General features: G+C 40.0%; 1 protein-coding gene across 2 annotated transcripts in view; it reads left to right on the forward strand.

The window, feature by feature from the left end:
- LOC115593330 (collagen alpha-1(I) chain) overlaps positions 1 to 26,130 on the forward strand; it is a 116,031-nt gene that overhangs the window by 26,940 nt on the left and 62,961 nt on the right. Inside the window, exons 2-6 of one of the 2 annotated variants that reach the window (XM_030436848.1) lie at positions 9,803 to 9,950; positions 10,145 to 10,303; positions 11,885 to 12,077; positions 14,524 to 14,658; positions 15,069 to 15,149. In XM_030436848.1, the coding sequence (XP_030292708.1) occupies positions 9,803 to 9,950; positions 10,145 to 10,303; positions 11,885 to 12,077; positions 14,524 to 14,658; positions 15,069 to 15,149 (716 nt within the window). Of the gene's footprint in view, positions 1 to 9,802; positions 9,951 to 10,144; positions 10,304 to 11,884; positions 12,078 to 14,523; positions 14,659 to 15,068; positions 15,150 to 25,095; positions 25,196 to 26,130 lie in introns of those variants that run through there. The other variant, XM_030436849.1, reaches the window with a different exon arrangement.

The raw sequence follows: 26,130 nt of genomic DNA on the forward strand, positions 1-26,130 counted from the left end.
GTTCTTAATGTTTGTCATTTTCAGTGTCCTTTCCCTTGTGCTCATCTCTCCTTGTTAATGTCTATGGCTGGTGCTTGTTCTTTTACCACGTAGAAACAGTTGCCCATGTAACATATGTTGATATTGTTATTATCACAGGCTTTTACATTGCTGCAAAAGTACTGCCATATGTGAATGCATTCAGTCACTGAATCCAGTGTAAAGGTATGTAAAAAAAAAAAGAAAAAAAAAGAAAAGGAGAGAACAATTTCTACAGAAATGCAGATTGTTAGTCGCAGTTGCCCTGGTGGTCATGCCTACCACCCTGGCCGTCGCAGCAGCAAAGACTCTGGGCTCATAGGCAGAGAAAACAGGCCAGGTGTCCACCTGAGTAGACATGAGCACAGAGACACTCCGGCAGTGAAGAGTGGCTCCGATGTATGAGTCACACCGAGGGCAGCAGCAGAAGACCTTGCTGTATCAGAACGCAAGAAAAGAAGACATTACTATGGTGTGAGTTAATAGTTTAACAGGTGGAGCATGGCTGGTCTTGTGAGAACTGCAGTTCATAGTAACTCCTATGACACGCTCTCCTGTTTTTGTGAGTGACATGGTGATGGTGCAACCCGATCTAAACACCTCATAAATGATTGGCTGTTCACGTGTAACTTATCCAAAGAAATTATGGCTGTTTATAAGCCAGGGCGTATTCGCTATGTGGTTTTAAGCTGGATTATATTTTATAAAACTATTTTATATTTGCTATTGGCAACATGTCTGTCACTGATACATATTGCTGTTGTATTATTACCCAGGCAATCAGTGTTCAATAGGAGTCCCAAATTTAAACCTAACCTGTTTCATTACAGTTTTTTTTTATAATGTCCAGCTTCTTTTGCAATCCCTACAGATGCAGGGTTTTCCCTGCCATTATATGGCTAAGGCGCGGCGCCCAAGCATTTTTGCCTCCCGCCTAAGCAGGGTTCTCCCCGCTATACCGCTAGGTCAGCGCCGCTATACCCCGCGCGTGACGGTGACGAGCGTTTGTCCGCCTGTCCTCCGGTTGACGGCTAGGAGCTCCCGGCTGACGGCGATGAGCGTCCGTCCGTCCCCCGGCTGACGGAGTTGATGACCATCTGTCCGTGTCCTCCCCCCCCCCCCCGGACAGCCGGTACACTAAAAATTTCTGGGGAGAACCCTGAGATCCTGAGATGTTTCTTCTTTCATATGACACGTTACTGCGGTGACGTACCGGTGGTAACACAATGTGGTTAACATTAACCAGTGGTGCAGGTATATGGATATAACAACTTATTTTTCAGTTGGCATTGCATATTCCCACTTCTAAATCCCCTCTGATATACATCCTATTTACAGTATTTGAGGGAACTACATGGAACTGCATACTTGTGAACTAGGGTTGCCACCTTGGATTTGTGGAAAAAAGGGACACTTGACCAAATGTTGCAGCGGGGGGGGGGACAGACAGACACACAGTAATTTAATCATTTGTTAATACATTTATTCATAAAGACAATAACAACCAATTTGTTGTATTAACACAACTGGAAAAATGTATGTTTTGCAATCTGATCTGACTTACTATGAATGTTTTTTGTCTTTTCAATGTAATTTTCAATCTATGAAATCAAACTGTGCCTTTTTTTTGCCAAGCTTCTCTCAAGTTTTACTCTTTCAAATAATCAACCATCTACAGAACTTTTCAGTACACTATTTTTCTACTTCTTCTTCTCATCATCATTATCATTAATTATTATTATTGTTAATAATATTGTTTAAAGTGAGCCTCTTATCGTTTAACAGAAAAATACATCATACAAACAGCAACTTTTGCAGCCATGTCAGTCTGATGGCGAGTTATCACCTTTCTGTCATCACTAACATGCTGTTAGTAATCAAAGAAGCTCTGAGGCTTTACATTTGTTCTATATGTTATGATACAAGATTTCAGCATTGAGCTACAAGCAGGCTACATTCATGATTTTGTACAGTCAAACTAACCAAAAACTTCTGTCTGAAAAAGTTATTATTGATCATCATTATGATGTTTCAGGGCGTTCCTGTAACCATGGTAACTGACGGTGCCAGAGGGGAGGGACGCTGAGGCCATTTACACAGATACACTGCAGACAAAGTCCAGACTATAGTTGTTATTTCACACATGTAGCACACAACAGGAGACTCTCCGTGTCAGACGAGTTCTCACGTGTTGACTAAACTTAGAAACTAATTGATAAAGTAACAGGGCGACGAGTCCTTGCTAGCTAAGCAGCTAAACGTTAGTGCCGCTCCGTGTTTAGGTCCCGCCCTGTGTGGGTCACTACACTGTCATTGGTCAGACAGTACACGCCGTTAACGATACCATTGGCTGTAGAGTGTGACAATCTGTCAATAAAGATCAGCCAACACTTGTTCTCCTCCGATCTACATCGATCTCAAAAGTCGTCTCTGTGAAGTTTAAATGACGGAAATCCGTCGTAGCGACGGAGAACTTTAATCCATGTGTCTTTGATGGGAACCTTTCTAGACTACAGAACAAAAACGGGACAAATTGTGTCCCGGGAGAGATTTATGTTTTCCCGGGACAGCTGATGAAAAAAGAGAACAATTCTGGGAAAAACGGGACGGGTGGCAACCCTATTGTGAACGCAACCGTCATGTATGCTAATGTAGCTTCTCAGGGATTTAAGATGTTTCTAATTTCAACAATCTAACCCGTGACAACACATTAGTTAAGGTTGTAAGGACTGTTGTTGTTTGGAGCTGTTGTTGATTTTGTTCAAATCTGCCAAAATGTAATTTTTTGGGTTATTGTTCTTCAGATGATTGGGCTAACTAGATATTACGTTTTAACGGTAGGGATGTGAATCTTTGGGTGTCTCACGATTCGATTCCGATTATTAGGGTCACAATTCGATTCAAAATCGATTCTTGATTCAATCGATTCTCGATTTAACCAATTCTCGATTCAACCGATTCTCGATTCAATTGATTCTTGATTAAAAAATTGATACAATGCATAATGTGTTGAGGCAAATTATGGCATCAAAACAATACAGTTTGTGTAAGATAATGTGATTTTTAAATAAACTGATTCCAATGTTGTAATTACACAAAGGCAAACTTAAGACAAAAGGTAACATCTATCTATGGTCACATTATTGTCACACAAATGAGAACTTCTCTCATGAAATGCGCAACAGCACAACTTTAATAGCGCAATCTGCTGCAGAATGAAAAAAGCAAGCCCTTAAAGAGTGTGTTTTGACTAGATGAATATGGGTTTTGAAAAGTTGCTGTCTCCGTGCACCGTCTTTTTGCGCACTTCTGTTTGACATTGTGCCTACAATGCATGGCTGCCCTTATTTGCATAGTTAATAGTCACTTATATACTGGGCAGCAAGCCACCAATTTGACCATCCTTTTTGTGGCTCAGCCCGCAGATTTAGACAGAAGCCAGTAAATTGGGGGTCTGTCCTGGTCCGCCAATTTGCCACCTCAGAGGGTACACTTTTATCCAACTCCATTCTGATCTAAATCGTTATGCCGGAAATTGTGTGAGATGGGCGGAGGTGTGGATGACCTGCAGTGTTTTGTGCCCCACAGCCGGGGAGTTTTAAAACCAGGAAACAGCTCATCACAGCAGTCAGTCCATCACTTCATCCGCGAGTTATCAACGGGCCTGAAAATTACGACCTGACCCGACCCGGCCCGCGGGTTTTTAAGCCCGAACCCGACCCCCTGTGCGCCTGCATTGTTTTCCTCATACACTTGTTATCGTAACTTTACGCAGCAGCGTCAGGTCTGCGTCTGCCCCTCCCCATGAAGCAGGCAGCCAGACTTACTCTACACCACACGTGAACAGCGATTCACAACAAACAATAGGCCTTTATAATTTACAACCTGCAAGAAATGTGTTTTATGAAATGTGTTTTATAAAATAGGAAGCCCGAGGCCCGGCCCAATAAACCCTACCAGACCCACAGGCTCGGGCTGGGCCGACCCGTTGAGAACTCTAGCGGACGTCAAGATGAGCAACTGGACAGCTGCTGAGATCCAGGAGATGCTAGCGTCTCCTCGGTCTCTGAAGCTGTCTTCGCTGTTAGCTTGTTGTTGTAGCGGTAAGCTAGGAACGGTTGCTACTTTAAAATTAAAAGCCCCCCGCAAAAAAACCCAGTTTTAAACTCCAATGGGGTGCAATGTAAAGCTCTTATTTTGAAGACAAATTTGTTGTCTTGCTTTCCCCAAGCTTGCTGCAACGCTGTGTACGGAAGCCCGTGGGGGTGCACAGAGAGACGGGGGAATGTTAATAAAAAAATCGATTTTTTTAAGTTTATGAATCGATTCAGAATTGTGGATGATTAGAATCACGATTCTTATGTGAATCGATTTTTTCCCCCACCCCTAGTTAACGGCTGTTGCCACTTCTTGCCATAGCAACGGTAAACATAACATAATGTGAATACTGTAGGGGGCAGATTCAGGCTACATCGTAAATACAGATAAGATCCCTTATATTCTGAGTATGCAAGGCTCTTGCTCTAAGTGTGAAAATGTACCCTGTCGGGGCTGGAAAACAAACAGTTCTTGGTTTAAGCCTTTCTTGTGTATTATATCTTTCTTATTCTATTTTGATCAATAAAGGACATTCATTAAATCTTGAAACAGTTAACATCATAAGAAAGATGAATTATTTCATCCATCCCCATATTAATTGGAATTGATATTTTTTAGGACCTGTCGGGTCCATTCAGAGGACTGAGATCTTTGCACCACATGACACATAGATGCAACACAGCGCTCCTACTGCAGTTAAACAGCATTTTGTTCATATACAGTCAAACAGAGTTGTTGTCATCATCTTTATTGTCTATTGATCACTATCAAAGGCAAACCCCATGTAGAAAGATAGGACTGTCATCATCAGCTGTGCTGGGTTGCTTGTATCCATGGTGCCTCCAGCTGATCATTGAGAAGAGGGCAAAATTCGTATGCAAACACTGTGAATCTTTGAGCATGGATTTATAGAAAACGTGTGCAAGGATTGTGAATCCGAGATCATGGTTAACAAATCTGCTCGCAAAGATTTCCACATCCAGTTTTTCTATCATGTGACCCTAGAGGGGCTCCGTAGATAAGGCCCGGTTCCAGAGAGAGTAGAGAGAAACTGAGGGCCCTTATGTGTTCACTGTAGTCTGGACTTCTCACATGTGACACATGGTGGTTGTTGGCACCTTTATCGCAACTGCAGTGGTGTCTTCTGAAAGGAGAAACATTTGTATCACTGTTTACTCTGCAGGTACAATCCTAATTGGACGTACTGATGATTGATAAAAGTAAAAATAATGATAATAATAATGCATTTTATTTAAAGGCGCCTTTCAAAGCACACAAGGACACTTTACATGACAAATATAACACAACAACAGTAAATCAAACAATATAAATCAGGTAATATTGATGTGGAAGTTTTGCAATTTTGCAAATTTTGACAAGAATCATGTGATTATGTAGTTTGTGTGAGACAGAGTATGCCACTCGGAATAAGTGCGTTTTCAGGCAGGATTAAAGTTAGAAGCAGTGTCAGAAGTGCAAAGGTCTGGTGGGAGAGAGTTCCAAAGGGCGGGATGCAGATTGGCTGAAAGCTCTTGATCCCATGGTAGTTAAATTGGCAGATGGGGCAAAGAGCTGGATGACAGAAGAGGATCGGAGGGTGCGGGAACGTGTGTAAATGTGGCAAAGATACGATGTTGCCAGGTTCTGAAGGATCTTGAAAGTGGGTTTGCTGCAGAGCAAGAGTGATGTGTTCAATAGAGGGAGTACTGGTGATGACACCCAGAGTAAACTTCTTTATTCTACCTCTGTGACACATAGTTGTTTCTTTTCACCTGATGAGAATGAGCTTGGAGGATGTTAACATGCAGGAGGCTCATGCACGATCTTGCATGTGCCCTTAGTAACTTATGAGATGTATGTTGAAATTCACAGCCAATCCAGGCAGGTAGGCAGCTGTTTTCAGAGAGAAAATATCTAATATCCACTGTATAGAGCACCTTGGTAGCTTAGTGGTTACAGCACGCACATTACACACAACAACTGTTGCTGGCTTGGTGCATGCCTTTGTGGCATGTTGTGCTCCATTTCCTGTCAGCCTCTACACACTTTCAAAGAAAAAAAAAACACAGTAGATATTATTTCCCTTGAGAGTTTGTAAAGACTAAAAAAGGAGCTAAAAGAGAGTGGATACTGGACTTAACAATTATAAGGTGGTTTGATTAATAAAATGAATGAGAATTTTGCTCTATACCTGCTTGATGTGTTAATAAGCAACTGTAGCTGGAAGTTCAGTATCAATTGGTGGTGTAGATAAATATTGTTTTGACAACCTGTTTTTACTCCAAAGTGGCCTAAAAAATAGTTGCTGCAGGTTTAATCCTAGACTGACTAATACAAATTATTACTGGGTTGTATCATGTCTTGTGATCAATTTAGTTTGTAGATGACAGTCCAAGCAACAGTATATACATTACAGTATATGGCATTTGTGGGTTTGTTTGCTTCCTCTGTTTTTGTTTGTTTATTTTGGGGGTCCCAACTGAAATATCAAAACAGTCATTTGGTGGATAAAAATTTGGTACACACATTCATGTCATTTTCATTATTGGCATTGTGAATGGCTGTAGAATCTTAACTTTGTACTCCAAGTTAGATGGCCAAATTTTTCAGTGATTTCATTCTATCAAACAAGCAGAAGAAACTATAGCATAGTTTACTGAATGTCCACTTTAAGGACAACCTGTTCACTTATGTTTAGTGTTAAAGTTACAATGGAAATATCTTCAGACTGCACACGAAGACAAAAAAAGTTTACTCTGGGTAAATATGACCAATGACAAAATTATCCAAGAAGTAACACATTTCCTCTGATCCAAGACTCAACATCTGTTTTACTTTTGCCGGAAACAGAACAGGCATGACTGCCAGCTTCTCTTTACCCCCTCCCCCATTGTAATCGCTCTATCCTTTGATTATAGTGTTGGGGGAAAAGCGCATGAGTATGTTCCTAAGTTTTCCTTGAGGGCACAGTGTTCACACATGAAATGTTCTTTCATGAATACTCCCGCACAAGTGAGGCTTAATAAAGACCATCAAAGCATCAGCAGCAGTAAGTGTGTGAGAACATTTTCCAGTTCTGGAGCTATAATTACAGCTTATTTAGATATTGTAGCATCAGCAGTCCCACACTTCTCAGAATGACAATGAGGTTTGCGGATAGTGTGAGTGATGTTGATGTGATTATTATGGTTCACTACAATTTGTAGATTGTTTGACACTTGTGTAATTGTGGGTCTAAATAACAGCTGATGTGGATTATTTTCAGCCAAAATATCCATTATGCTCCTTCAGGTGTCTTATGGAAGCTCACTGCATATTACAATAATGTTTGTCATGTCTGTCATACATATGAAGTAGGGCTGTAACGATACACCAAACTCACAATTCGGTTTGTATCACGATTTTTGACCCACCGTTTGATACAAACCTCGATTTTCATTTTATTTTTTTAATTAAACATATTATTTATGTAACTTTTTTTTTTTGCTGATCCGAAAAATTATTCGATCGTGAGTTTTTTGATCCGTTGCACCCCTACTATCCTGTCTGATCCTTTTTTTAAAACTTAAATACTACCATCTTGTTTAGCTACTTAGTGAACTATTTGACCTCACATCCCTCAAGACTGTTAACTCAAGGTTAAAAGTGCAAAGCAAACCATTATTCAAATCATTTCTTCTCACTAAGTGGTTCTCCTCTATATATCTTTGAGGACTCCTGGAAGGTTGGTATGTTGGAATTTTTAGTGCGACACCAGATATGCTCCCTCCCGGGGCAGCTGACTGTGACCACACATCTCCCTGTAGACCAGTGATTTGTCTGGCACTGCTGTCAGGATGAGTGTAAAGAGCAAAATCATCTCTGAAGGGCTGATAAACGAAGATTCATTTATTTTAAGTGCTTGAGATAGGTAGGGTTTAATCTGCTTTGGCAATCCCATATCTTTGGAAAAAGTCCTGAGGCCATCTGAGAGGTGTTCATAGCAGTTATTATGAACTATTAGATTAGGAATTATTAGCAGCTTGCTCATGTACATTACTTTGAATTGGATGCTTTTGTTATTATTTTTTTCTCTTGCATGTTGTTTAAATGCACCTTCTTTGTTGATTTAATCAATGTCAGTCCTGCCTCTTACTTGCTGACTTTGACATTTAAGTTAGGAATGATCTCAGTTTGTTCCCAGGTTACAGGGTGCACAACAATACCAATCTTTGAGTGGTGACTCAATTTCTCCAAATACATTAAAAAGCTTTATTTGTTATCCTCAAAAGGAGTTGTTAAAGCGCAGGATTAGTCAACAAAGCCCACCTGTGGACAGGAGATGACGAATGGCACTTTACCTGCACACATGGAGTAAAAGTAAAGGAGTCTCCTAATACTTACTCTGATGATGCAGTAAAGCCATTGACTGAGTGGTACAACAATGTTTTTCACTGTAGGGCACTACACACCCTATCCCCTCTGCCGATTTGGAAAGTAGTGGCCCCATAAGTGGTTTCCGCTTTACAATAGTTTCGTCAGTGGTCTGTTCACAGCATGTTAAGGTTTTTCCTAAGTGCCAGCAGTGCTGCAGATGTTTACTGCCTTGGTCCCCTAATCCTGAAACAATGCTGAACCCACACTGAGTGGCCAAATGTTTGTAGACACCCAAACATTACACCCTATACTCAGGGTGGGCAGTCCGGGCAATAAATAATGACGCAGTCTATTTAATCGGAATCAAAATCCAGGCTCTAGATTGTGAGATTTTCTCTCAGTTTTGAAATGCCCTGTAGACTAAAACCAGACTTGAAGGAGCCTCTGAATTGCTCAATTTGCACCACTAAAACATACATTACTCAAAATGAGTTAGGAATATTGGGATATATTAGTGTTTCACTTGATTGTTTATTCTGTGACATAATTGAACAACAATTTTATTTTGTGCTTTGTGAATATTTTTTAGTCCCCAAAAATATTGCAACACATTTCATTTGACTTTAATTGTATAGGTTTCCATGCACATCGATGTGTATCACAATATCCCTAACTGATATTGAGTAGTTTTTGTTGCATCAAAAATACTTTTTTTTTTACAAGCGCCTCATCAGCCATACTGCTAATTATGATTCATGTGGCATTGTTTTCAACACATCAACCAAGGAGGAGCTATCTTGTTGGCTGAATCATCATCTTGGTTTGTTCACATAGTATGGATCTACTGGTCAATGTTTCCAAATACAAATATGTGGACATTAAATACAGCAATACGGTGTGGCAAACAATTGGGGCTTCAGCTCCTCCCATAGTTATTCCCAAAACTGCTTCAGCAAAGCTGGAAACACACTGTTATCTAAAATGATTACATGCTGTGGTATTGAAATTTCCCTTTATTAAGTCCTATCCTAGGGCTTTATGAAACCATGATTATAACTCTCTAACCCTCGTGTGAGGCTGCTGCTAACATTAATTAGATAGATGAAAGATGAAGTTCTCACTGTCTCTCTGTCTCTGTTTGAAATGAAATTTCCATTGAATCACTGGGCCCTCCTCAAATCTGCTTTCCTCATATTAAGGTGTACCAAAATCACTCTTAACATTTTGGGGAAAAGTGGTCTTCATAATGAAATATACTACATTTTAGTAAAACAACAATAATGGCGATGATTTTTAAATTTTTTTTCTCTTACTAACTCTCTCAATACAGATGAGGTGAACATTCTAGAGGATATCTCATTTCAGCTTTCGAACAACAGTAACGCCTCTATGACTATGGATGACAGCAGGTGTCCGGTCCTACAGGTGGGACAGTATTCCACCTTGGCTCTCCCTCTTCAACAGCTCCTCACTGATGGGTACAGTTTCATCTATATCTTTTAACCTCTTTATTATACTCCATCATCACTATATTTAAAGTTAAAGTTGTTGGTACACTTTACTTTTGTCACTGGTCATTTGAAAAAGTGCTGTACAGTCAGTCAGCTGCACATGCTCATTTCCTGCCCACAAAATGCCTAATGTCTATTTGTGTGTCTCTGTTTTTGTTTAGGTTTGCAGATGAGTTCAGTTTGCTGGTACAGCTGCGGAGTCCACAGAGAGACGAACGCAGTGTCTTCACCATGCTCAGCCCTGACGGCCACGTAATGCTGCAGCTGCGGATCAGTGCTAGTGCTGTCATCTTTATAGGAACACAGCAACGGCACTACGAGTGAGCCCACTTCTTCATTTTTTTTTTTGCATACTTCAAAATCAAAATTTGGAGTAGGATAAGTTATTTTAAGGAGCTTTTATTCATGTTTTACCGGCTAAACTTTTCTCAAAATCTACCAATGGGATGACTAAGTACAAGCCCTAGAGGCTACCAATAAACTTTCTTGACAGACATGCTGCTTTAAAGCAAAAACAAGGTAAAAATAAAATCTTTTACGCATTACTCATCATCCAAAAAATCTACATGTCAAAAGGTGATTACAACATCCATCTCAGGTAATTGAGAACCATTCATGCCCATTCCTGCTTCTTGGCATAAATCTTATGCAAATCAGACTGGAAGACGAAAGAAAGTGCTGCGGCAGTGTATTTGTTTGCAGCATGTGTATTTTTTTAAATTGTGTCTGGCAGTCTCTTTGTTAAAATGATTTATTATTATTATTATTAATGATGTCTGGAGTAGGCCTATATGGTGTGGTGGAAACCTAACAACTGGAGTAAGGGTGTGTATTTGTTTGTGTGTGCACGTGTGCGTGAGGGAGAATGAGAGAGACGAGATGAGCGTATGTGTGTGTGGAAAGGAGTTATTTGGTGTAGGCTATTACTCTCTTGGTTTTTAAAAGAAATTAGTGTCCACATCTTAACATGATATCTAGTTGTACCGACATCAGGCTACAGCCTCTACAAATACCATATGTTCTAACTAGCGATGAAGATAAATTCGCTAACATCAGTGTTTACGTTAGCTTGTGTCAGCGACGCTTGGTGAGCTGGTGTTAACAGCTGGATGCTTTTGGTTCAGATTTTGAATCATAGTTGACGTGCTGTTGTGGTACACGAGTTCTGCTTTGCAGTAGACACGTTGCACTTTGTTATCTTCTTTTTTAAGTGTGAAATGATCCCAAACTTTGGACATTCTCGGTCCATTCTCGGGTGGTTTCTTGGCTCTCTGCCATCTCACCAACTCGATTCTGTGGTGTTTTTGCAATAACAGTCCGTGTGGAAAAATGATCCCTGAGCTAATCATCAATCATCAATCATTTAGTCCACTGTGTAAAATGTTATATCAAAGGACAAACTCCACTGATTTGACCCATGCAAAATCTTTCTATTTGCAGATGTTGGGTAGCAGTACTGCATATGTAGGCATATAAAGCCTTTAACTGCTTTATTGGGAGCTGCATGAAGTCTGAAATATTTTAAGATATAACTTATTAAGACACAACTGAACTGAAGTGATGTCACTTGATTTGGTGTTGTTTGGATCTAAAAAACACACATTTGAAAATGAAACAGGTCTCAGGGTGTGGGGTTGCTCCTCATCTTTTCTTGAGGCTAGCGACTCGAGGCTAAATCTCGGACCAAACTGTTGCACTGTGGGTAATATAGGCACAAAAGACATTATCTCTGGTTTGCTGCATTTATTTTTGATAGTTTCTTTATAAACTGTAGTGTTACAATACTATAAAGCTAAAGCTAAATTGGTGCAGCCAACTCGTAACATTGAAGATGAAATTCCTTTGTATAAAATCACTCAAAGATACATGATTACATTGTGACCCATGTGTCTCTCTGTCAGGTTCCCAGTCAGCAGCTTGTCTGATGGAAAATGGCACCATGTGGCCATCAGTGTCTCCGCCAAGCGGCTGGCACTGTATGTTGACTGCTCTTTGCTGGAGAGCGTGGAGTGGGTGTACCACGGCATTGGGATCAGAACTGATGGACTGCTCATGGTCGGAGGAATCATTGAGGGTTTTGAGACTCCGTTTGAGGTAAGAGACTCTGCAACCTTCTTTTTCCCTTTCATCATGTTATTCTCCCTCTGATCATTAAAAGAATGATTGGATATTAAGACACATAAAAGCCACCCTGCCTTTTAGACCATATATAATATATAATCATCAAACCCACACCCTATCCCCATTGAGTGAGTTTTCCCATTTCCTTCTTTTTCAAGATGCCCAGAAGCTGAATTCATCTACCTCTTTTCTACTAACCTCAGGTCAGACTCTGAGCTGACTTTACAATTTCTGAATGGCCCTCGTTGGATTTTAAAATTGCTACTTTTAGAATCTGTTCATGTTGTTCTTTGTTGCGTATGTGTGTACCAACAAATTATATTACCAGCTGATATATTTAAAACAACTCTTTCTTGGTTGAAAGCCACATGTGTATAGTCCAGTTCAGTCCAAAAAGACAGAAAAGACATGATTGCTTATCCTCGTGGCGCATAGATGGTCAGATAGACAGACAGACACACACACACACACCACACACACACACACACAAACACACAGGAAAGAACACACAAGTAGATATTCTAGCCCCGTGGTTCCATCCGACCACATTCCCTTTCATCACAGACCGAAAGACGCGTTGCCCGTAATGCTTAGAAACCCTCTGTTTGTTTTTATAAAGTGTGCATTGAAATCCCTGCAACCTGCTCTAACCTCAACCTCAATTACCTCCCAAGCACCAGTGTTACATAAAATTACAGAGGAAACACTGATAAGTGTTTGTACAAAGCATGAGTTCACTATTCTATAAACCAACGCAACATGAAGACATCTCACTTCCAGTTGACGTTATTATTTACTAAACCTGGATGTATTCAGAATGTAGGAGAAACCCACAAGGAGATAATTTAAGCCCCTTAATACAAATCTTTTAAACTTTTCCTTTTTAGTCACAATTTTCAAATATGTACAGTTCAGTTTTAGATCATCTTAGCCCATTCCAGGGACCTGTTTTCAATCATTTCTGTTTAGTATGGAAATCTATTTGTAAGCTCTTTAACCCTACCTGAGTTGTGTAATCAGTCACAAAAAAAACACAAAATTTGCATTAATTCTCATCATCATTATATTATTGCTAAATGTGGATGCAGTTTCTAACCAAAATCAAACTACATGTGCATTCTTGGGGTCATGAAAGTGATTCATGTCCATACCGTTTTACTAGTTAGCAGTCCTACTACCTGATTGATATATTGCTCACCTGTCAGATGTTACTGCCAACATCAGCATGCATGACAACAGCAGCATGACTGTGTATCTTGACACAGTCATGTGTGTCTGTTGTCATACGCGTGACCAGTACAGACAAGCTGGGGACCCACTTGTAAAAACATTGCACTACTAGTGATTTGAAACTCTACAGGGTACATTTAAGTGCAGATTAATTTGAAAAGTAAGTTTCCTTCTATGGTGCTGTATAGTCTTTTTTCTGAAGGGCAAAATGTGAAACTCTTCCATTAAAGGCTGATTTTGAAGACCCATAATGCACCTGGTTTTGAATTAAGGACATGCTGTCCCAGTTATAATGAGTGCTCATGTAGCCTGCGGATCAGAGCAAGCTCTATCACAATGGGGGTGAGGAGGACAGTTATAGAAGCAGCATCTGGATTTGTTCTTAGCACCAGATAAAATGGATTCTCCATCGCCTTGTTTTTCCTGATGACAGGTTTTTACTCAGCCCCAAGGACAGTGTACTTCCTCACTCAGAGGTGGTGACAGTCTTGTCTGAGCATTTTTCTGTGTTAGGCAGCGCTAAAACTTACAATACTGTACTTTGCTTTTATGTGTCTTGCCTATGTAGCATTTGTATCTCTTTAGTCTTCCACTCGACTGCAGGATGGCTGGAAGACGTTTGACTTGATACATGCTACATATTAATGGAAATTGGTCTCATTTTGTGTGTGTTTCTGCATTATTATTGGTTTGATTTTGTTCTAAATTGTGCTTCACAATGTTTCCACTGTTTCTGCATTGTTGAACATAAGATATTAACATTGAATGTGCTTAGTGGGGGTTCCCAGTAGAAGTGCAAGTGATAATCATAAGCTTGCTATGAAAGTGAAACTTAAAAAAAACTTTAATTACATGAACAGTTTTCAACTATGTGAGTTCTGCAGTTAATTATTGAAGTTTTAGTATTCAATAACAAATTCCCTCATTAATGTCAAATTGAATGCCATATGTTCTTGCTTTGTTGGACTTTTAGTTGAGTTGAGTTTATGTTGTGTTGCTCACAGTATTTAGTTACCTAAAAGTCATGGAAATTTTTCCAGGGGTTGCCACTTGAAAAGAACCAGATTTAGTTTTTCTGCAGAAAACATTAAACATCTCTGCAACATTATCTTTCCATATACCGCAAATGATTGCTAGATTATACATAATTTGACCGCTCTCATTGTATATAATGTTTCCGTCCCTGCAGGGTCATCTTCGACAGCTGACCTTCCTGATGGGTGACCCAGATGCTGCCCAGCAGCACTGCAGCCATCACCCTCCCCACTGTGGTGAGGCCGCCCCTAAGCCTCCCCGCTCCCCACGCGTCAGCAATGCCTTGGAGGTGAGAAAAGATAGTTTGAAAACAAAAAGTTCTGGTTGTATAATGTGTGTTTTACGCACACACATGCAATCAGGAAAATTCATCTAATTTCTTCATACTGTTCCCTTGACTAATGTAAACAGCAAGGCTTTGACATGTCACTGAAGTGTTTAATGTGAGGCCACATGTCTTTTGAAGGGCAGACACTCTGACTCCTGCAGTTAATACTTTAACAGCAGAACCTGTTATATACTAGGAAGCATGATAAAAGATCATCCGAGGATTTAGAGCAAAAACTACACTGACTCCTGTGGTTTTGATCCAGTCTGGTGAATTTAATAACCTTGAGTGTTTGGTTGTTCATCGGTTTTGCCCTGAACTGTGCAGTGTGGTTTTTAAATTTAGAAGTTGTCCCCTCTGTTTCCACACAGAATGTACTTCTGTCCTCAAATGACCTGGAGGACCTGCTGGGGAATCCTAAGGACAAGTCATTTTTGAGCTTTGGCAGAAATGTAAGTAGGATATAGACTGCTGAGAACCATTGCGATTCTCATTAAGTATTGAAAACAAACACCTAAAAACAGCTGCATCCTAGAGAGAGTGTGAGCCACTGACAAGTTGTCATGGTGATTACACACTAAACAGCTGTGGACAGGCAGGCAGCTACAGTCGTATATACCAACCATTGGTCTTGTTTCACTGGATTAATTTTTTTCTGGCTTTGTCTGTAAAACCACCAGTCCAGCGTCTGTCATTAATTAGCACTGCGGTGCAGAGCCTCAGGCGTCAGAGGCACCGACCAGCCGTCCCACCTCGTCCTTGACTGACTAGTCCACTTTGCATGACCCTTTGTGTTTATGTGATTCTGCGTATGTGTGTGTGTTCTCTAAGACGCCTGAGTGCTTGACCTGTCTGTGTCTGCTCACTGGTCTTTGTTGTGTGGCTTTTAAAGGGTTCATCTTGGTGCTGAAGCTAAATGTCTGTTTTGATGAATTATAGTTGGGCCTTATGTCTTATGGTTTTTATTTGAAAACAATCATATAATTTATTGTTATTGTATTTTAAACATGAAATGAATGGGTAAAAAATCTGATCTAAAAATCCAAGAATGGATTTAAACTTTTGCAACACAACAACTCTGTAATATTTTGGTTTTGTTATTTACTGGGTGTATAATGAGCAGGCTGTTTTTGTCCCCACACAAAACCTCCTGTAGTCTGTGGTGATCATCACTGTATTTTTTGTTTGTTCACTTTTGAACTTTTTGCAGGGTGGGGCAAAACTTGCGATTTACTTTTTTCCCCACTTTTTGACATATAATAGACAAAATGATACATCAACTAATAGATAACATCATCTTCAGATTGACTAATAATTAAGATAATTGATTGTTGCAGCACTTAATCTGTATTCAATTTAACAGTCAGGAATATCTTTTCAGACACAACTGTTGCACTACTACATTACTTTACTTGTGAAACCAGCAACAGCAATGGAAGCAGCATGCCAATTGATCTACCCAGAGGCAGCTAAGTGTGGGGACTGTCAGTGCTTTGTGTTCTGTGTTCAAAGATCTGATAAAATGAGCACTTGAACTAGAACAGCTTCAGCAATTACCAGATATTGCAGTAATGAATGCAATCAACAAGTCCAAGGAAAGCTGACCAGACACTCTGTGGATGTAAAGTCCAGAGTGCACAAAAGTTAAAAGTGTGGTGAAGGTGCACTTGTGGTGTTGAAAAGAGAGCTCCAAGTAGGGCTGAGGAAGTATTTCACACACTGTGGCTCACTTTTGTTTTGTCTGCGACTGTGCCATGATAGAACTTTAAGTGGCCGACACTGCACAACAGACAGTACTCATCTTCTGCCTTTCTTCTGGCTAACGCCACTTTTTTATTCTCTGTCAATGTTTGTGAGGATAAGGCCTTCTTGTTTGAAAAAAAAAAAACTTTATTGGAATTGTCAATGGATAAAACCAATCAAGGGTTGAATGTTTACATTCAGAGTAAAGACCCATCTTTTTCAACAGTAGGTCAATCCATACAAGCATACATTTAGTAATTATACAATGTCTTCATGGTTGATTGAAGTCAGCACATTTTTTTCCCAACTTTCTGCCTGTACTATCAAATCAATCTGCCTTCTCCAAACTTACTTGGCCACAGCTTTCCCTTTGAGATTGATCCCTCAATGTTAAACAGTATTCTGACCAAATGGCTGTTTGAAAAGAAATTTGTCACACTCAAGAAAGCAGTGATACAATTTAATTCATCAGTTAGAACTTTTGTTGATGATGTGAATATTTTTTACGGATCAGTACATCTGAATCCACATGAACTAGTTTGTTCATTCAAGAATCTGTTTTGTTATGACTATACACACTGCAATTCAATCAATCCAGCTGAAGAAATTACAGCCCCTGAAATACATACAGGTGTTTACTCTGGCAGTTGCAGAATAAACCGTGTTTCTGGAGTCTGCATTTGAAATGGAAACAAAGCAAGGGCCGTGCACTTGGCAATGAAGGAAAAGCAAAGCTGGTTTGAATTTACATTTTCATGTAAAAAATCAGTGAGGATCTGGTTCTCTTTAAAGTGTACAGTAGTGTACAGCCAGAAAGAACGAGGAGTAAAACACAGCAGACCATATCATGCCGTGCCAGCCCCATCAGGCACACAATTTCTCCATCAGGATGGCATTGGGATGCCTTTGTGATGATGCTGATGACAAAGACGTCTCCTGCTGTTTTGTGTTGGAGAGAATGTTTGCAGGAACAAGCTGCACCAAATCTTTCTTAATAGTTACTTAAATATCTTAAGTGGGCTGCATCTCTTTCTCATCACGAATCCTTCATCTGTTTCAGTTTTTCTGTTTTTTATTGTGTCTAAATGTGTCTCTGATTCCATGTCTGTGTCCCTCTCTTTACATGTCCATGTCTGCATGTATCTGTTTGTTTTGTCTTTGTCTGTTCAACTGATGGTCTCACTCTCCAACGATCCTTTTTTTTTTTTTTTTACTTTTTCATTGCTTGATTAGAAAGCAAAACTTAGAGAGATGACAGGAAATGGGATGAGAGAGGTATGATGACCTGAGCAAAGAACCACTGTTCTAAATGTTGGAAATTTACATTTCCTTGTTGAAAGGTTTCTTTATGTACCACATTGTGCTTATTGTATGATTAAGTTTAGGCACAGAAACCTTTAGGTTAGGGTAGAGAAATATTGTGTTTTGCCTTACTTGGCGTTGTTGCCTCAAACACAACTGGAAGATTTCCCAGTGTTTTGTCAAAGGTATCCAGTGATTTCAAGCTTACAAATGTTGAGACACTGTGTTGAACAGTGGTCTGTGACTTGGCAGTCATCTCTCACTTCAGTCTCACCTAGCTGTTTGGCCAACCCCATCCATTCTAAATCCTGACATGGGTACGTTTATATACTTTTAACTTGAATGTGGTATGAAACGTATCTGGAAATTTAAATATGATATGTATGACATACAAAGTTGATTATATCCGCAGTGGGAGAATCCGAAAATACCAACTTTTAATTCCGGTGACAGGGTTGCTCTAAAAACAACAACTACAACTATAAGTTTAAAGTCAGGCACATACCCCCTTGTCATTTTAACAATTTGTTTTTTGTACTGAGTAAAAAAAATTAGATGTAATATATGTGTCGAGTTACATATTTCCCTGAACAAACATGCTACAGTAGTCATATTTTTGTCACTGTTAACTGCAAGACAGTGAATACATGCATTCCCAAAATGTAAAACATTCACTGTTTTTTACCCTCTCAGATGAAAATGTTTTATATCGCAGTCAATTGAATATCTGCAGGTTTTGGTCTATTTTTGATGGGCATTTTCTGAAATATTGTGGAGAAAATCACATTGTGAATGCGGTAGTGATTTCGGACACGTTCGTTGTTTCCTTGCAGCCTGTTTCTCATTAACTCCATACAGATCAGACCATGTGGAGGTACAGTCGTCCAGTTTCTGGCTCTCCTCATAATCTGCCCATTCAAAGAATAAAACAACACCACTACATTAACAAGGTCTATTTCTCTTTCGCTAAGGTCTGCTGCTGTCGTCTGTGAAGCGGAACATTTCTGACTTTGGGGCCACGTTGTTGGGGTTTCCTGACTTTGATGCATGCCCTGTCTGGGGCTGGCGGCTCCCTTGACAGGTGCTCTCTTTAGAGACATGGCACTCGCCCAGTTAATCTACAGCACCTCCAATGTGCAATAAGATGTTAAACACACCTGGAGGTCAGGGACCTTAGCTAAACATGTAATTACTCAGCCAGTGCTATGAACTCGAACATATGTTGATGACTTTGAACCCTCATAATCAACATGCAGACTATTCAGCACGTTCACTCTTGATCAGAAGGTTTTTCGTTTGTTAAATGGTGTGTGTGTGTAGGTGCGTATGTTGATTTACTTAATATACAGTATGCGTGTGTCAGGAAGAGAAATCGTGATGGAGCATGAGAGAGCTTGTGTTTGATTCTCCATCGTGAATGTCATCACAAGAGTAAATCCAGTTTCGCTGACTGCTTTCAGTTTTAAGTAGTTATAACACTGCTTACACTTGATCCCCAAAGCTGCATCTGTCAGATAGAGAGAGAGCGAAAGAGAAAACAACAAGACATGTGTCTCTACTCGTAATATCGTAAAGTGAAATGTTTTCACTCAGGTCTCTGAGGAGGCCTATTTCATAAAACTTGTCAAACAATGGCTTTTTACTGGCAAGCCGAAACAGAAACAAAAATGTGGAAAAAAATTATCCGTCATTTGACACTTTTCCATGACTCTGTCAGTCTTCTAGGATCTGTGTAATATTTAATATAAAGTCTGGCAGGAGTTGCTTGTTAAATGATGTCACCTTTTGTGGAATTTTCATGTCCAAGCAAAGTTTAGGTGTTAATAAATGTTAGATATTGTAACTGTTTTTACAGCTGCTTACAAATAACCTTTTTGATTTGAAGTCTAGTGTCATTTTTACGAGGAAGGTGTTTCCTTACACTAAACAGACGACAGTCCGGATGTTCATCTCCCACCTTTATTAACAGTTGGGTTATTTACACATCATTCAGCTTTATTTGCAGGCAAGTTTGATGTTTTCTAGTTCTGTTTCGATCCACGAACAACAAAACATAAATAAAGAATTATATTTTTCATAAGCTGCCAGCAATTCATGAGAAAAAATGTGCCTCTTTAGATTGTTAGCTCATTGCGATCATTAACCATTATTATCATAATAGTCGTTTGGATATGCTTGTAGCAGTTGTCTCTTTCCTCTTACTCCCTTTTTCCTCCATCTCTGACTCTCTTTTTTTCTTACTTCTTTACTTTCCCTTTTTGACACTTATACCCCTTTTCCACAGGTCAAAAATCACCACTAAAACCCGCCAAGATCAGGTTTTTTTGTGCAACGGGAATCTATAAACTCAGCTCGTCTCAGCTCTTATCTAAACATAAGACCCAGGTTGAACACCCTAAATTCCAAGTGCGTAGTAACGATGTGTGATCAACCTCCAATGGTGGCATGTAAATAAGGAAGGTATTTGGGATGTGGTCTATTAATTACATTTTATTACTGGACACAGTGTTGGAGATGGAGCCCCTTTCATTCCTGTGAAAGATGCTTAGCGGTGCTTTGAAGCAAATGAAGCTTGACTTCCCGGCTATGAAAATACCTGGATCACCGACCGAGTCGGGTTTCGGTTAAGCACCCGGCTAACTTGAATGGAAATTAAATAATTTAATGCTGTGGCTCCTCTTTCCAATTTTATTGGAACTAATGGCTCAAAATAGTTGTGAGTTGTGAAGTTCAGAAGAATTTGTCCGTCATTTTACAGATGCTTCTTTTGCGGGTTGAGCCGCGTTTAAAATAGCATGTGTAGACCTGCTAATTTTGATGGAAAAGCGGTATTATAGGCCAGAGGCAGCAGCTGACTGAAGCGGGGTAAGACGCCAGGGGCCAGGTCGAAGTCAACCAGCCGAGTTGTAAAGAGAATCAGACAGATTATCCCATCCCTGTCGTCCAAAAATGTAGGGTGACATGAGCTGCTGCTACAAGACTCATTATAGCTGTCATCGCTGTACTCTGGATACTGTATCATCTGCTTGTCAGGATAGCTGAATCAGTACAAATTGTGCACTGGTGGGTGGACGAAAAAGCTGATATCACTCCATAACAGTCAAAGCTAGAATCAGTCATTCTGTATATTACATTCTTGTCAAGATGCTCACATAGTTGGTCAAAAAGAACATATTGTAATGCCAGCAAACATCACAGTCCTTCAAAAATAATCTCAATACTGTTCAGTTAAACTGCTCTTTCTCTCTTAATGTTGCTCTTTTAGAGAACAAGGTTGCTCAGCAAAGATGTATTTGACAGGTTTCTTAGCAACAATGAGGGATGTAAGCTGGTGGATGTGCTGACAGATCTCCTCAACTTGTAGTCTCAAGATTTTATTTAGAAATATCTGATGTAGGCAGCCAAGGAGCTCCAGTAATGCCCAGCATGGATGAGTGAGCCACATCAGGTTGTTGGTTCTCAATACAGATTTCCTTCAGTGTTCTGCCAGTGTTTAAAATGTAAATCCTGTTTCCGTTGCCTCCAACTAATGGCTCTGGAAAAGGGATAGTTACAGTTCTCTCAGAGCTCTCCTGCAGTACTGTGATTTGTGAGTTTTATGCTTTATGATCATATCAGAGACAGTGGAAAGTAAACCACTCAAGGAGGGTTGATGATATTGTGATATGATGTAACATTCCTTTTATTATAGTGCTGAAAGATAGTGAGGTACTGTGGGAGAAATGCAGTCACACTCCCAATTCACTCTCATATCCCCACAACGAGGAAGGCTTCTCAGGTGGTGAGATTTGTTTATCTATTCCGACAAATCCGGCGATGATATCAAATGTTTGTTGCCTCGAAATATGTGCTGGGACCCTGTTTCTAATGTTGCTGAAGTTTGGTGCTGTTCTGAGCATTATTTGTGGCTTTTTGATGGGGGTTTTATATTTAGACCCATTTACCGCAATGTAATGTTGTCGTGCGGTTGTTTCTGAGGATGCTTAAACTACGTTAGCTAGCGGTCTGCAAACTTTATCTCTCGAGAGGGAGTCTAACCCACGGTGTGTTACACCATGGATTAAATTTATTTTATTTTTATTATTTATTATTTCATTTTATTTATATAGCGCTTTTCAATGACCCAAAGTCGCTCATTCACACACAGTCATACTGGTGGTGGTAAACTACAATAGTAGCCACAGCTGCCCTGGCGGAAGCGTGGCTGCCATTCAGCGCCTACGGCCCCTCCGACCACCACCTCAAACATACAGCAGTCATACACATTCACACGAGGCAAGGTGGGTGAAGTGTCTTGCCCAAGGACACAACGACCATGTTGCAGTTGGCCGAGCGGGGATCGAACCGCCGCCCCTCCGAACATAGGCCGACCCGCTCTACCACCTGAGCCATGGTCGCCCAAATTTACACAGGAATATCCCTTTAACTAAGGGTTTTGAAGTCTTACACATCGGGTCACTTTCATAATAAAAGATCATTATTATTGTGATAATCCTGGAGTTATAAGGCAAGACTTTTTTTTACCTATTTATGAAAATACATATATGGATGTCTGTTCCTTTACACCTCCTTTTACTCTCTGGAACCGTTTGAAACCCTCTGCTTTAAAGGTCCACTATTGTAGAAAACTGAGATAACAGGTCTTATTTGATCATAAAGCAGGACAGGTGATATATAAATACTAGAAAAGTATCAAACATTAAAAAGACATGAACACAGCCCATATTCATAACCTGTGCCTTTAAATGAGCCGTCAAGACTTCCTTAATGTAGAGTCTCCACCATGGCCGTGCCATAGTCCTTCATTAGAGAGAGTCATCTCCATTTAGTCCAATGGATCTTTTTTTTAAGCAATGGCAGATTGTGGAGCTTCTCAATAGTTCCTGGAATTTAGCTGCAAATACTAGTAGACTGGTACTGTAAATCAATAAATGTAAATTAGGAACTACCGATCATCAGAAATTAGGACTGCCTGCTTAGAACTTAATGGAACTATCTGCAGTCTCTGTCAATCATGTGATGATTGACATCTTGAACATCTGTTGTCATGACTCTCCTTACTCAAATGCTCTGGATGGTGGCTGTGGGATCTGACGAATCAGAGCAGACTGGGCCTGTCAGGAGGAGACACAACCCATGTGTTTTTCAACATTAAAGCACGTAAACATTTCCAAATAGACCACAATCTTGAAAGAACGATGTGTAAATAAATTACATTATTATGTATTTCATAGCAATAAAATATGTATATTCCACGAAAAAGAGCCGTATATACCCTGAAATTGTAGCCCCACTAATGTTTTTTCAGCTCTGTTAGTATTAAAGTGAGCTATTTCTTCAAGATGAAAACAATCATTAAATGTCTCATGAAACACTTTGAGGTCAGTTCACGCTTGGAGCTCTTCAACAAAACTGTTGGTATTGCAGGAGGATAACGTGCTGCAACACCAAAAAGTCAGAGCGGAAACAGATGGGAGACAGTGGGATACATAGGTCTTGTTTCTCATGAGAGGATAATGAAGAAAAGACTAGTATTAAAAAATATCCCCACAAACAATCTGGTGAAATGGATTCTGGAGCTAAAAGTTTGATGGTGCATCAAAGACTTTATAAATGGCACACAACATTTTGAGCAAATATTAACCAAATTAAAAAACAAGGAAACATGCTTTGAATTTGCTGTTAGAAAAAAAAAAAGTAATGATTTGCTTCAAATCAACAGGACATCACTCTACACTGTCAAGCTTTTCTTTTATGTGCACACTGCTATAGATTGAACAGGAACTTTTCATTTCATTTTCATTGCCGTGGTTTGGTTTGTAACTGTTTTCATTATAAAATAAAGTAATTACAGACAAGCTACGAGGACCTCAATTCATGTAGAAGAGGAAGTGGGTTGTTGCTCAGATAAAAGAGAGGGAGGGGAACAAGGATTTAGAAAGAAGAAGATGGAAACAGAGTTCTTGTCCTAGTTGTTTCTGTCTTTTTTGTCACGAAAAGGCATGAGCAATTTTCCCAACGTGAAAAGCCTCAACATGCTCAAGCTAATAATTTATATTTCCAAAACTGTAATTTAGTATGGGGGTATCCATGCTGTGAAGATAAATCAACTGTGTTTAAATGCTAGGTGGTGGGACGTTGTCACAAAAGTGCTCCATCAGCAACTTCTGTTCACTCTACTTTATACTACTGTATACTCCAGTGCTCACCCTGTGCAAGAGTCCCGACACCCCTGCACCACAGAGCCCGCTTTTAAAATGCAACAAGGCTTACGCTTTCAGTACAGACAGCTACGATCTCTGGAAACCATTATGTGGCGAGGATGTGCTGGGAAGTTGTTTAGAATTAAAAAGAGATCATTGATTTTCTCCTGCACATCTGCCCTGCAGTTGTAAAGTACCCAAAGAGGTCCTGTTCACCTCGAATCAACCTCCCTCTGCTCTCATGTCTCTTTATTGCTGTTTTTGCAAAACCACCTCTCCGTTTGTTCCTAATCGACATTAAGTAATGCTTCCCGCGACAGAGATCCGCCCCGCTGCTCTCGCTATTCATGCAGAAGTCTCCTCTGAGCGTCGACCCGGTCATGTAAATCAAATGAACCTCAGACAATCCTTTGTGAATATCTCGCATTAAACGTCCTCTCTACTGTGGTCGTTTCGCTTAATCTGGGTACTGCGGCTTTTCCCTCTAGAGACTCTTTTCTCTTTTAGGTCTTGTTGTGTGCTGCCTCGTTCTGACTAGAATCCATCCATGTGTGAAAGCAGTGGGGCTTCCCTCACATCATCGCTGTTTTCCTTCATCCTGCCTCCTTCAGATAGAATAAACACTTATTCTCTTGCAGAGTTTTAGTCGCCCCGATGTTGCGGTTAGCATGTTGTGCAAATAGCTCGCCGCGATCAGATGTTCAGTCTCTCTCACTCAATCTAGTTTGGTCAGCTGAATGCTGCCAAACAGTTTGGACGTTGAGGCTTTAATGTGCTACAACATCCGATGCTAGCTCTGACTTTATGTGGGTTAAAGTGATAAAACGTTTCATTTATTTAAAAAAAAAAACATTGGGTTGTTGTTGCTCTCTTTTCCCATGTACATTTTCTCTTGTCTCACTTTGCCTCTGTCTCTGCGTGTACAGAGGCCACCCTAAGGGCTAATGGGCTGGGCTACAGTGTCCTACGAATTCCAGATTAGAGGTATTGTTTATCCAAGATTTGTAGTCGGCACTAGTGGAAGGGTGTGTACCCAGTAGGTGTGTGGGTGTGGCTGCTGGGAGCTGGATCAGCCTCCTGTACAGAGGTCGGCCTGTGGGCACAATTTGAACGGAGTTGAAGTGCAGACAGACCTGCAGTGTTTTCCTGCAGTCATGCTCTATAATGTTGGATGGTATTTGCTGCTGGGATGCCTGTGTCTGGATTCAGATGGATTGCATGTGCAAGGTCAAAGGCCACGGAGAGGAAAGGTACTGCCTGGTGTAATCTGGTACAGATGTTGCATATGTAATTTCTCTCTTTTATTTTAGTCTGCACTGATGTAAAGCAGGTTCTGTAATGTGCTGCAGACCATTTGAATGCTCTGCACACAATGTAGCAATACTTTTATTGATTTTACTGGAATGAGGATGTTTTTCTTCTTCCAGGACAGATTTTTTTAAGATTAACACACTTCCGATTTGAAGCTCTTGGAAATGTAAAAGCCAAGCGATTTAAATTAGAAAATGCATTGTTACAATGTCTATTGAAAAATGTAGCTCTGAAGACATTTTGACGATATGTGATTTTCACAGGATAATGATGACGACACTTGAGATTAACGAAATAATGTGTGCATCTATGTTTAATGTAGTTAAAAGAAACCCAGCAATAGACCTACATAAGATCTGTAGTAGGCTATTTCTCAAGTTATCATTTGTAGGTTTGACCAATCATGGGCCTTGCCATTTACAAGGGCCAATATTCAGCTTTTCCCCCCATGATCTGTATCAGTGTTGTTTATATCCATTTGTCGATAAAATATACACATTTGAAAATGCGGTACTTTGGTTCTTAGGCAGCATCCTTTCTCCATCTGTAGTCACCAGTATGTAGTCTTACTCAATGTCCCACCCATAACACTGTCTGATTGGTAACACCGTCACAAGTAATAGCCAATCAACACTGAATAATCTGAATAGGCAAAGCAACTAGTTACTAAAGCTGTCAAAAAAATGTAGTGGAGTTGAATTATAAGATGGAAAAACAGAAGTAAAGTACCTCTAAATTGTACTTGTACAGGGCTTGAGAAAATGTTGTTAGTTTTCAATCACTGGTTATTCTAAAATTTTCAGAAATGCATTTTATATTTTTTACTGCAACCAGTATCAGTTCCAAATATCAGTTCTCGGTCTCCTTGATTACT

Source organism: Sparus aurata, chromosome 12 (assembly GCF_900880675.1).
Source record: "Sparus aurata chromosome 12, fSpaAur1.1, whole genome shotgun sequence".
NCBI classification, from domain to species: domain Eukaryota; kingdom Metazoa; phylum Chordata; class Actinopteri; order Spariformes; family Sparidae; genus Sparus; species Sparus aurata.